The 12995-nt window shown below is 46.1% G+C and overlaps 1 protein-coding gene across 5 annotated transcripts in view; it reads left to right on the top strand.

The window, feature by feature from the left end:
• Positions 1–339: 339 nt before the first annotated feature.
• The window catches only part of LOC115054705 (glutamate receptor 1-like), a 32501-nt gene continuing 19845 nt past the window's right edge, over positions 340–12995 (top strand). For 4 of the 5 annotated variants that reach the window (XR_003841623.1, XR_003841622.1, XM_029520040.1 and 1 more), the window contains exon 1: positions 10958–11179. Coding sequence is in view for 3 of the 5 variants with exons in the window: in XM_029520040.1 (XP_029375900.1) it covers positions 10975–11179 (205 nt within the window). In the remaining 2 variants the exon portion in view is untranslated. Of the gene's footprint in view, positions 467–10939; positions 11180–12995 lie in introns of those variants that run through there. The other variant, XM_029520041.1, reaches the window with a different exon arrangement.

Raw genomic sequence — 12995 nt, 5'->3', positions numbered from 1 at the left:
GTTTTATTTATTTTTATGTTAGTTTTATAGGATTTATTTTTATTATTTTGAAGGCTATTTTGAAGACGTTCCGAGTTCAGTGACGTTCCAAAACCGTCGCTTCCGGTTCGAAAGGTACATTTAACCGCAGGTTGGAACAAAGAGGAAGTCCAGGCCGGTTTGGACCGGATCGAGATGAGAAAAAGGTTCAGGTGTGTGTCGACGGTCCGGACTGTGTGTAACCTGTTTAAGCCGAACATTTCACTGATTGTTGTGTTGTTCTTTTTGTCTCAGGTTGATGTGTCCCTTCTGGACAGTCAGTGACCCCCCCTGTGTCTCTGTGTTTGGACAGGAGGCCTGTTCCCCACGGCTCCCATGAGTACGAGGTGTTTCGGTTCGCCCCTGGCCCAGCACCAGGACGTCCCCAAGCTGGTCCCACAGGTGGACATGGTGGACACCGGCAGCAGCTTCGCCATGACCTACGCATGTGAGTACAGAGAGACGGTCAGGACAGACTTCAACCACTGAGGGGGTTCTCATAGAGCTGGTGATTTTAGAAATGCCTCCTGGTTCTGGTTCTGGTTCTGCAGCCATCAGCTGATCTGGATCAGTCCGACTCTCTCTCTGTGTTTATCCGTCCATTCTCATCCTCCAGCTTTCATAGTGACGTCCTGGAGTCCGTCTCTACGTCGGACGCTCCTATTGGCTCCAGTGGGTGATGTCACAGCCAATCAGAGTCAGCCCACCAGAGGTTTGGAGCCACAGATTGTGTTTCATAAAGCTCAGAACGGGTTGAAAGTTTGTGTCAAAGCTGCAGAGGTGTCGTTGTTGTTGTTGTCGTCGCCCCGTGTGTGACGGTGTGGCTTTGGCCTGCTGTTCCACCATCACAGGTCGGTGCGAGGCCCAGACTTGGGATTTGAGGAAAAATGGAGGTAAAGAGGGCTGTAAAAGAGCCGACAGCTGCAGTTAATGGCGGCGGACCGAAGGGAGCTCTGTGGCTCCGGGGAGAATTCAGGACAGTAAAGCAGCTGCACAGAACAAAGTGCTGACCCGGTTTTTGTTCTGCGGATTTTACCGTGTTCAAAATCTGCAGCTGTTATGACCTTTGCCTCAGCGGCCGAGCGGCACGTGGCGGCATGCCGTTACTCAAAGTCTCGCCTTGACCGAAAAGACGGCCTCTGAAATGTGTTAATTATTTAGTTTTCTTTCATATTTCCTGCAAGAATGCATAAAAACGTGAGTCATTCTGTAATTCATCTGGTTTATTCAGATAAATTACACCGACACCTAAAACTTAGCGACCCCCGTTTAACAGATTATGGTTTATGCCAAACAATAAGGCTCAGCGTAGTTTTTTTCCTCTCAGGTTTCTCTCTGGAGCTCCAGGACAGCTGCGCCAATCAGCCAATCAGAGGAGAGCAGGCATCTGATTGGCTGATGGTGGGTCCAAGTGGGTGGGGCTTTGACTGCTTCGCTGTGACATCACAAAGTCTCAGAAATCTCTGAGAATTTCTCTGTGGAGGTTTTTTTTTTGCTGGACTGAATGAATGATTTACAAAATTTTCAAAGATGATGTAAATCATAACATGACCACGGAACTGAATTTGTGATATAATTAGGAATAAATGTCATGGATGGAAGGCATTGATTTTAAAAAAGGGTTGAATTGAACATGAAGTACTGTTGATGCAGTCTGGACCTGAATCCTGCTGGTCTGAGTCTTTAAATTCTGCATCCTAAAATCCAAAGCTGTAGTCGGAGGAGTGGATTAGAAACTCCTTCGCGTCAAAGGGGAAACTACATCCTGCCGCCTCGCTGAGGTTTTAGTGGCGTTCTGAGCTCCGACCTACCTGACGATTTGTTTTCGGGCCCAGCAGAGCTGGAGAGTCCCAGAATGAGCTGCCAGCTCCTCGTTGATGTTTTCAAACGCTACAGTTCCCCGTTCTATCTGTCGTGTTTTCATTAATCAACAATGTGCAAGAACTAAGTACCTGAGCTTCTGCTGAGAGGAGGAGCGGAAGCGGAACAAGTGAAGAGGACGGAAGAGGAACAAGGTGAAGACCGGCACAAGGGTGAAGAGGACCAAAGGTGAAAGAGGCGGAAGGTTTGAAGAGGCACAAGGTGAAGAGGACACAAGGAGGAAGAGGAACAGGTGATGAAGGGGAGGAGGAAGAGGAACGAAGGGAAGGCGGAACAAGGAAGGAAGAAGGAACAAGGTGAAGAGGAACAAGGTGAAGAGGAGGAAGAGGAACAAGGTGAAGAGGAACAAGGTGAAGAGGAACAAGGTGAAGAGGAACAAGGTGAAGAGGAACAAGGAGGAAGAGGAACAAGGTGAAGAGGAACAAGGAGGAAGAGGAACAAGGTGAAGAGGAGGAAGTGGAGTTCATCTTCATCCAATCTGACAGACTCTCGGGTTAAATCTGGTTGGAGGAGGATTAATGAGGTCGATGCTGATATTTTAAAATGAGCAGCCTGTTTTCTTGTTTATGAATCTTGTTCCTGATATGTTTTGAAAAGGTTTCATATTTCTCTGTCAACATTTGAAATAATCATTTGTAAACAGAGTCAGACAGGATATGACACGTATTGTCTGGCGCTCTGGTCCTTATCAGCCCACCGAGCTGTTTCTCCTGGAGGAAGATGAGATTGGCTGATGTTGTTGTTGAGTGGCAGGTTTTCCCTCCGGACGGTGTTCTGACGGGAATCAAACATCAGACTGCTCTGAATGTTTTTAAATGCTCGCTCATTTACAGTGTAGAGGGGGTGGGGCTAAAAGATCCCATAACGACAACCTTCACATCAGAAAATCTGACTTTAGATGACGTCAGATGTGATGTGATGGCGCTCGTGGATTCTGTCTCCTGTCAGGATGGACTGACTGGATGTGGATCTGATGAGGGACGTTGAGGACATTGACGTCGGGGGAGTTGACTGCTGCTTGTGTTGACAGTTGTTGTGGTCACTTGAGGCCACGTGGGTCAGTCCAGGACGGTCTGGATGAAGACGTGTCATCTGTCTTTGGGTCAGACTGAGTCCTGAGGCTTGGAGGATTCTCACATTTATTTGTTTTCAGCTCAGTTCCAGCCGAGCTGCTCCGACTGTGGAGGGAGTCTCAGGAGGCAGAACTCAGTCTGTTTTACATTTCACACAACAACAGGCTGGGGAGGAGGAGGAAGAGTCGTAGTTAGAGGCAGGTTGTAGAGGAAAAAAAAATACTGAATACTGTGAATGTGTCAGTTCAAATCAGTGTCTCACACATTTTATGGTGTCCTCTAACCCCTCCCCTCATGTGTAAGCCCCGCCCTTCACCACCTCATTGAAGTCCCTTAAAGGCTGTCTTATTTTCAGGAACCAGAACTCAGGTCCAGTTCCAGTTGGCCAAAGCTCATCCGGATTTTGTGAATGGCTGTTGATTGTGTTGCTGTTGCACGCTGATGCACAATTCGTAAGGGGGTGGGGGCAGCTGAGCATCTTGGGGGATTTGTTCATCTGGAGCTCATATGAATGAATGAATGTGTGAGTTTCACGGACAATCCTGCAGCTGTGGCTGAACATCTGCGGAGGGAACGTGGAGGGGCTGGTGTTCACGTGAATACAACGGTGACCAAACACAACGAAGCAACAACATGCGCAGTCCTCAACAGACGACACTTCCTGAAAAATATTTTATATTTCTGTCCTTCCTTTTTGAAGAAAACAAAAATGCCCTGATGATGAAACGCCTTTAATCAGATTGTTGCTGTTTTCTCTTTCTGAGGTTTAAAGTGATAACAGCTGATTTTTCATCATTTCTGCTCCAAAGAATGAGCAGAACTCCTGATCAGATAAAGATAGAAACAACCCAAACACAAGAGAGGAACTTTCTGTGTTCAACTTTTTCTGCATCAGCTCTCTGAAAAAGTGTCTCATGAACAATGTTAGCGTAGCTGCTAACCTGCTAACCGTAAAAGATGATTTTATTGTAAATATTTACAGTCTGACAGATGGCGGCTTCAGACTCTTTCTCCCAAAGCCAGAACAGTCGACGTGATCTTGCTGTGACAGCCTGACTGTTTGTGTCATCGTCATTATTGTGAGTGACACACAGGAAGAACGTGGAGGCAGCAGACACACACTCTGTCAGTCGGTGACTAACCTGTGATGTCTCAGACTGTCGGAGGCCTGAGCGCTCAGAGGACTCCTCAGCCTTGACGCTTTCAACTGTCTCGTTTGTTCGTCTTTATCAGCCGCTCCGCTTTGCTTACGTCTTCGTTTGGCCGCCTGATTATTCACATTTGCATATATTTCATGCTTTTCTTTTTATTGCTTTGTGTGTTGTTGCTTGGTTTTCCTTTGGCTCTGCTAATATTCTGCAGACACATGCTGTTTATTCTTTCTGCTTTATCTGTGCAGGTTTAGTAGCGGCGCTGTTTTTACTCTGTTAATTATCTAACATTCTTTTGTGCTCTTATGACAGACTTTTTTGCAGCCGAGGTTTTAATTGCGAGAGTTTTGGCGTCAGAGATGCAACATCTGACTTGTGTGTATGCAGATTGAGGATGGAGGTCAAGAGCTGTGAAGCTGCTGTGGACCACCAGAGGAGAGGGAGGAGAGGCTGTGAATCTTTAATGACTGTTCTTCAATAATAAACACATCCTATTATGAAGGGACCCAAATGGAGCGAGGCGCTTTGGCAATTCAACACAACACCGCATTCATGCCAGCAAATCAGACCAAGCTGAATGGAAGCGCGCTGAATAGGAGGGAAATTGGGAGAGATGGCGAGGCAGAGTGAGCATCTCAGTCTAATAGAGCATGTAAAGAGGTTTTGAATGGAGCTCTAACCTGAGTGTGACCCCATGTTAACAGACTCACACTCTGTATGTGGCTTCATGAGCTCCCAGCCTGGTGTGCATTCAAAAAAACAGGATGGACCTTTTATCTCCAGCGTGAAGTAGTTTCGGTTTGGGCAGAAAATCCCTCCGTCAACAAAGATGGATGAAGGAGCAAAGTTCTCAGAGTGGAAAGTTTTTCTTGAACGTAGTTTTTTCAGGATGAGAAGTTAAACAGCGTCCTTTTCTTCAACCCTCTGATACGACCAATCACCAGCCTGCTGTGACCCTCACTTTGTCAGCTGCGATTTTGAAAACGTCAGCCCCGCCCCCTAACCCCTCCCCTTCCCCTCTAAATGAACATCAGGTTGTATTTCAGACTGAGACCGTTTTCCCATAGACTTCAATCCAATCTGACTTCTGACTACAGCTGGTAGAATTGCCTCCTGATGGTCAGCAGATAGAATGAAGGTTTGTTTTCAGCATTATTGAATATCAGCGTAAAAACAACCTAAAAAAAAAGTACGAGCTGAGGGGCAAATCCGAATTCATATAAATGTTATTGTGACGTACGTAGATACAGTTCATGGCTTTAATCACCTCCGGCACACATTCATGCAAAAAAATCCAACAGACTTGTTTCTGTTTCTGACGGTTGCTCTGAAAGAACCGTCATCGCAGACGTTCTGACGAGGAGGAGAGGACATTAATGGGGTTGTCCTCTTCCTCGCTGCCAGGGTTCCTTATCAGGACGCTTCAGATTGAGACAACAGAGGGACGAGACACGACGGCTCGTCTCCCTGTGGTTTGTGTTTTTATTGTTTATTGGTGTAAGAAAAAAAGAATGCCTGGTGCTGGAGACGGTTTAGACAGGACAGGGGGGGCTGGGGGGGCTGGAGACGGTTAGACAGGACAGAGGGGGGTGGGGGGTGCTGGAGATGGTTAGACAGGACAGAGGGGGGGTGCTGGAGACGGTTAGACAGGACAGAGGGGGGTGGGGGGGGGCTGGAGACAGTTAGACAGGACAGAGGGGGGTGGGGGGGGCTGGAGACGGTTAGACAGGACAGAGGGGGGTGGGGGGTGCTGGAGACGGTTAGACAGGACAGAGGGGGGTGGGGGGGGCTGGAGACGGTTCGCCCTTGAGGACTCAATCATAGTTTCATGCTCAGTTGAACACTTCAAATGTGAAATGAGGATAAAGTGCAGCGTTTAAAAAAGAAAGAAAAGGGCGTTGCACGTGTTGCCTGGAAAGACGTTTATCTTCAGCAGCACAATCTGGCAAATAATTAGGAAAAGGAAGAGCCGGTGTTTAGATACAAAGACCGGCAGCAGAGAGAAAGGGATTATCTTTAATTAATAATCTTAATCTTTAGTTTCATGTCAGACAAACAGCAGCTGTATCAGCTGGCAGGAGGGCGAAGGCACAGAACAAAACTGAAGATAACAGAAGAACAGAGAGGAAATAAACTGCAGGGTCCCCCGAGGAACAGCAGCAGGAAACCAATCACTGCTGCTCATTAAAACACATTAAATGCACACTAATTGTTTACAACCCCAAGGTCAAAGGTCACCACCCAGGCTTGTTCCTCAGTGGCCCGCCAATTAAAAACTGAGTTTCCAGGTTGTCAACGCCATTAAAGACCTGATTCACTCACACACTATCAGTGTGTTGGATGAACTTACAAACAGCAGCTGAGTTTCCTTCAGTCTGCTTCAGGCTCAACTGGAAACTGCCGACAAATTAGAAGTAAAAACATATAAAAAAAAAAAAAACAACTTGAAATTTCACAATAAAATGTCTAAAACCTTCCAGAAAGTCTTAGATACACTGTTCATTACTTCATTACTGACAAATGCATGATTCAAATGATTTTTATTTTATTATTGACAGAAGGATTATTAATATAACTTTAGTATTTTCAGTGTTGTGAGGCTCAGTGTTTTGAATGCACAGAGACTTTTCTAAACGTCCAGTTTCACAGAAAATAAAAGCGCCATCGTGTCGTCCTGGTTTTTGCTCCTGACATGCAGCTGAACTGTCAGCCTGATGAGCCTTTTTGTCCACGAGGGGACCGGTAGTGTTGGTGGCATTCACGGTGAAGTCACTTTGTCTTTTCGGCTCAGCAGCAGACTGAAGACAGTTTCACCCCTTTCTGCCTTTACGATGCACTTGCGAAACCGACACTCAGCCTGCTTGTGTAGTTGTTTAGTTGTGTAGCTGGTAGCTACTCACACAATTGGTTTTCGGCTCTGGTGTGAAATGTGTGAGTCTCTGTGGACAACTGAAATGTAAATGTAGACGTGGAAGCAACAGACAGGTGGGATTTAAAACCACGACTGTTGGAGGAGCCTCCATATCTGTGTGTGTCTCAGAGTTTCAATTCTCAGCAGGAGATTATTGCATTGATGCCTCGGAGGCAGCAGTTGCCTAAATTACTTTGGATGTGATGTGTGTGTGTGTGTGAATCACGATGTGGATGTGTATACTGTATCACCCTGAGGAAGGCAGCCATTTAATCTATTATTCAGCATCTCTGCTAAACACATTAATTAGAGCCGGAGGTTGAGGCGGGTGCTCGCTGCCATCCTGCTCTCTGTTGGGATCTGGTGTGTGTTTGTCTGAAGATGTGACCTTCGACCTCTCAGGCCTTTGACCCAGGAAGGAAAGCGAGAAACCTGGTGTTTAGGTTGTTGTTCTTTTGCTGGTTGTGTGTGTCTACAGCTCTGAAAGTGTTAATTATCTGTGTCTATGATAACAAATGTCCGACTTCAACACCTTCAACAATTCTTTATCTTTATTCATGTACAGATTATTCTTTGAATTCATGAATTTATCTGTGAAACAACAGAAACATAATCAGTTTCTAAATTACACCACCAAAAACCATCAACCCACAGCATACTGGACTGTAGGAGAAGGAGGGCCATTTTCCCATAGCCTTCAATACAGTCTGACCTCTGTTTAGAACTGCTGAAGTCACTTTCACACATGAGGAATCTGAGCTGATTCTCTAGTTTAAGGAGGAAAAACCGCTCAAAGCCTCACAGAGCGGCTCATCTTCCTCCAGAAACAGGACGAATCATCTGGACCGTTGACTGATTCACTCTGAGACGAAGAGGCCTGGAGAACCAGGACCGGCTCACATTCAGTGTCGCCTCAGATGAAAGCGTCTGGTGCTGGATTGTAGATGCTGCTGGTTCTGGCCTGACCTGGAGTTGGTCGGCGAGCTGATGGGAATGCCTAACGACAGAGTGGAATACTGACCCGATCGCAGGATGTTTCCGGGCTGTCCTGTCTCCTCAGCTGAGGATGGTGAGCTGCGGGTCGTCATGAACGGATGATGATGATGCTGATGACGACGGATGCCTCTACTTGATGGACGTCCTCTGAATCACCTGCCATTATCCCCCGCCCCGTCCAAACGTGGGTCGCGGTGTTTGTCAGAGACGGACAGATGGACGGATGTGTCAGCAGGATGAGCAGCTCTGTGGGGAGACATGGTCTCAGCTGTGGGCCCCGTGGCGCCTGTCGTCGTCTCTGGCTGTGTTTAAATAAAGCTCTGTCTAAAAGCCTCAGGTGGTGAGGAGGGAGATGTCTGACTGGAGGACCGTCCGTGGCTACGAGGCGAAGGTCAGCCCGGTCTTTGCGCCGCCGCCACGACTGTCCTTGTGGTTAAAGAGCTGGTTGGTGTCCGTCAGCTGATTTAATTAGTGCTGATCATTCCACGCAGGTACGGCGCCTGCACAGGGACAAAAACATCAGTCCGGCCTGAATGAGCTAACCAGCCTTTGACTGCGTCACATGATCTTCCTCCACAGGAAGTCCTGAGTCTGAGAGGTTTCTGTGCAGCGCTGGTCCTTCAGTGTCAGCTTGGTGTTTGTTCGAAGCTTTGTTACTGTTCCTCTCTTTACCTTCTGCCCCAAAGACGAGCTCTGTCCAGTCACGTCCTCACGTTAGTCCAGGCTGATGATAGGACACAGTATCATTTCAGTCTGTTGTAGTTTCTGTTATAACTGTGTTGTTTATAAGAACCTTGACTGGTTCATCCCGTAGTTAGACCATCTGGACCCACATCCGGGCCCTGAAGTCATGTAAGCACAAAGCGTCCCAGGACTCTCAGCATCTGTGGACTCGGCTGCCGACTGTCTTTGATGAAGGAGGTCTGACGTCCCAGTGGGACAACAGCGCTAATGCTAAGAGACAGACACCTCGTTAGCATGATAGCGTCCGCCTGAGGACAAACATCTATTGTTAGCATGATAGCGTAGCCCTGGAGGGGAGAGTTATTTCCAGAGCTAGCCTGCTCTGAGGGACCTCACTTGTTGTTATTGTGTTTGTGCGTGAGCGCTGGCCACGGGGACGTGAAGATGCAACAAGGACACACACTGAGGCCGAGGAGGACGCCTGCCAGCACATCTGCTGCACATTTAACATCAGGTCTGAATAGGTTTGACAGAGACACGATGGATCAGTTATTATAAACTTACTAATTGTATTTATTTCTTGATTAAAGTGAAGAAGTGAAAGAAAACCAAAATAACAGAAAACAGCCATCCAACCTGGTCAGACTGAACAAAACCAAACTACATGAAGTGAACTTTCCTGTTGGAAACAGGAGAGGTCATCACTTCCTGTCCAGACTGTGTGTTGTTGCCTCAGCCTGGTAGAGAAATTGACAGTCAGCGTATCTGCAGGTTTTAAAGCCTGGAAGTCCGTCTGCAGACAATCGGCCTTAGATAACAGAAGCAGGTCTTAAGTTTTGTCCAAAGCTCTCAGATTGTGCTGCCACGACAGAATTGTTACCTCTGAGTGTTTTGGGCGTCTTTATGACCTCAGTCTGTGTCGTCCTTCAGCTGTGGAGGCTGAACCCTTTAAAGTTTGGTCACTTCTGTCGGCTCAGTGCTTCATACATGTATCACACTCTCCCCTTCTTCCTCACATTTTCTATGGAAGTCCTTGAAGGCGACTTAAAAAAGAAAATGACTTGTATGATTTCAGTTGTTTTCATTGGCTGTAAGGGTGAGTGCAAAAAAAACATTTTAATGAAATTGTGACATTACTTTCATATTTTACATCATCAAAGACTGACTGAAATTTAAAGCTCATTCCTTCTGATTGTCGGTTGCCATGTTTATTAGCTGCAGTCGCAGATCCTTTGGTCTGGGGGTATTTGTTGCTGCCTGCCTCTCTGCTCCGACCTGTTTAATGAGCCCAAAATGCCAAAAGGAAAAGACTCAGATTTCTGATAAAATAATGGCCTCTCTGGTCCCCACAGGGCGCTGTTAGTCCGGATTTGTACTTTTTAACAAGTTAGTTCCGTTGACTTGATTGTGCCCTGTACGTTTACTCTCACGATTATTTATACTTTTGAACATCTGAACAGAAACACGTAATGAGCCTCGGACCTTGAAGGTCCATACTTCAGATTAAAAGCCCATATTTTATACTAAGTAACGTGTTTTATTTTGAAGTGTGGACTGCTAGAAGATATGTTTGTGGTTTTAAGTAAAGTCCTTGGCCACGCCCCCTCGCCCACCTGGACCCTCCAGCCTCACAGGATTTATTCCACTGTATGGACCTTTCTGTTGATGACACAGATGCTACAGACACGTTTTCATACAATCTGAATCCAATTGTTCCCAGAAGACCATAAAATGAGACACTAATTCAGAGAATGTCTGGTGGTACCTCAGCAGCGAATATTATTTTGTCTTAAGACTTAATCCCTGACTGTGAAGGAGCGCTGCATGAAAGAGTAATTTGATTACAGCCACAGTGTGTGCAGGGATTTACCACGTGGAAGCCTTTTGTGTGGGACAGGAAACTGCACTTTATCATCCACACAGCAGCAGAAATGATGTTTGTCTACCGTGACGATAAGACTTTTATCTCTGGGCTGTTCTATATGTGAACACAGATTAAACGGGAAAAAAACGAGCAGGAAATGTTTTAACAAATGACTGAATCCTGCCGACCGAGCACACGGGCAAATATGTGTATCCAAACCCTTCTCTCGTTTGTTTGGAGCCCTGTCGGGTGGCCCCGCCCTCACCCAGAGTGAGCTGGGATTGGAAGATGAGTGAATGAATGAATTAAAATGTGTCTTTTTTTTAACACTTCCCCCTTTTGGCTTTCCTTTCTGTCCCAGTCTGCTCCCAGTTTTCCAAAGGCGTGTACGCCATCATGGGCCTGTACGACCGCCGGACCGTCAACATGCTGATGTCCTTCTGCGGCTCGCTGCACGTCTGCTTCGTCACGCCGTCCTTCCCCGTCCAGACAAACAACCAATTCGTCCTGCAGCTGCGGCCCCAGCTGCAGGAGCCCCTCATGGGCCTGCTGGAGCACTTTGACTGGACCAGGTTCGTCTACATGTACAGCTCCAACTCAGGTGAGGACAACAGTGTGTCCAGGATCAACAACCTGACCATTTTTTACTGATTATTTTTACAGCAGTACTTCGGACTGTATTCTACACACACACACACACACACACAGAACTTATTGACCCTGACTCATCTCATGATTATCACCCCGTCTCGTTGCCATGGATACAGCCCTGCAGGCAAGGCTGTTCTTTGTACTTACAGCCGCTACAGTGAAATACAGTGAAATGTTGTTATCTCAATCACATAACTCCTCCTCTTCCTCCTCCTCATCTTCTTAGCCATACTAGCTGTGTGTCTATTTCCTTTGTCATAATTTCAGACATGAAAATAAATCAAGTGATAACAAGGTAAAGGGAAAACACAACTAATCTGCACAACAACATCCTGAATTACAAAAACGAAACACAATAACAGGACAATCTGATGTAAAATTCAGACCTGTAACTTCTGCCCGTTCTCACCAACTCGCTGTTAGTGTGATGAGGACAATACACATTAATGTACACACAACAACATGCAGCTTTTAGCCGGAGTTGCACTTAAAATTTCTTTTGTGTGGCTGTGTTTAATAAATAATGATGACCGTTCTTTTTCATCCACGCAACTTGTTCTTCAATTTAGTTTTCAAACTGATGCACCAACAGAACAGAAGAAACCACAATGTCACTGTAAAGTTCCTCAGCAGAAATGATTGTACTTGTAGTTAAAGGCCTCACATTTCCGAGCAGCTGATATATAATTTATAAATAGAAGAAACAAAGGACGCCCTAAAATAGAGCCCTGTGGCTCACATCACGCACATTATTACATTACAATGATTTAATTTGGACAATTTTGGCCATCCACTTTAATCAAATGTAAAATATTTGTTTGACATGAAGATGTCCCTAATCTCCTAAATTACTGTGACACGACATCACACAGGTCTAAATGGATTAAGGCTTCGTCTGATTCATGTTTGGTTCTAATATTTTTCATTAATGGGCCAATAATTCATATTAAAGGTCCATAATTTATATTTGCGGTCCACCTTCTGACTCATTCGAGACAGATCTGGCCAAGATGGTGGAGTGACAACAGAACTTGACCCAGTAAAAGTAAATGTGCACCATCTTACTCATTATTCTCTCACTCTGTTCTCTAATTATCCTCCTCTTCTCCTCGTCCTCGTCCGTTCAATGAATCGTCCAGAGGACTGAGAAAGCTTTTACTTGTTTCTCTCTGTCTTCATCTGCAGTCGTTGTCTTCTTGCTGTAAAAGTGTCATTGAGCAAAGCATCCAGTCCTGAGTTGTGGACGAGGCGGCTGAACTGGACTCCATCAATGTTTTCTTTAATTAGAAAACAAAAGGAGGCCTCGGACAGACAGCAGCTGCTGAGGACAGAAACCAGAGACCATGTGTAATTGGACATGAGGTCCTCATAACTGCTGCTGCATCAGTAGGCTAATGTGTCGCTAACACACCGTTTGACAAACAGCGCGCACACAGTTTGCTGCACATTCACGCACCGACACACACGTAAGCTGTGTAAAGAGCGAGATGTTCGGAGGGAGAGGCAGTTTGTTTCAGGCTGAGCAAACAAAGAGAAAGTGATGTCTGCGTGTTTGTTTGATGTTTTTAGGATTTTAACTTCAACTAACTCGACTTCCCTCAAAGCAAAAAGTCTGAACGCTGAGAAAACACACATTCTGTAACGACGAGTGAAAACAGCCGTCCTGACGGGAAGAGTCTGTGGACCAGGTCCGATGATCCAGAACCTCGTGACTGTGACCAGGACCGATGATCCAGAACCTTGTGACTGTGAGCAGGTCCGATGAT

The sequence above is a fragment of the Echeneis naucrates genome, chromosome 14 (assembly GCF_900963305.1).
Source record: "Echeneis naucrates chromosome 14, fEcheNa1.1, whole genome shotgun sequence".
In the NCBI taxonomy this organism is placed as follows: Eukaryota; Metazoa; Chordata; class Actinopteri; order Carangiformes; family Echeneidae; genus Echeneis; species Echeneis naucrates.
The sequence above is the reverse complement of the archived record's forward strand: the minus strand, read 5'-3'. Positions and strand labels throughout refer to the sequence as shown.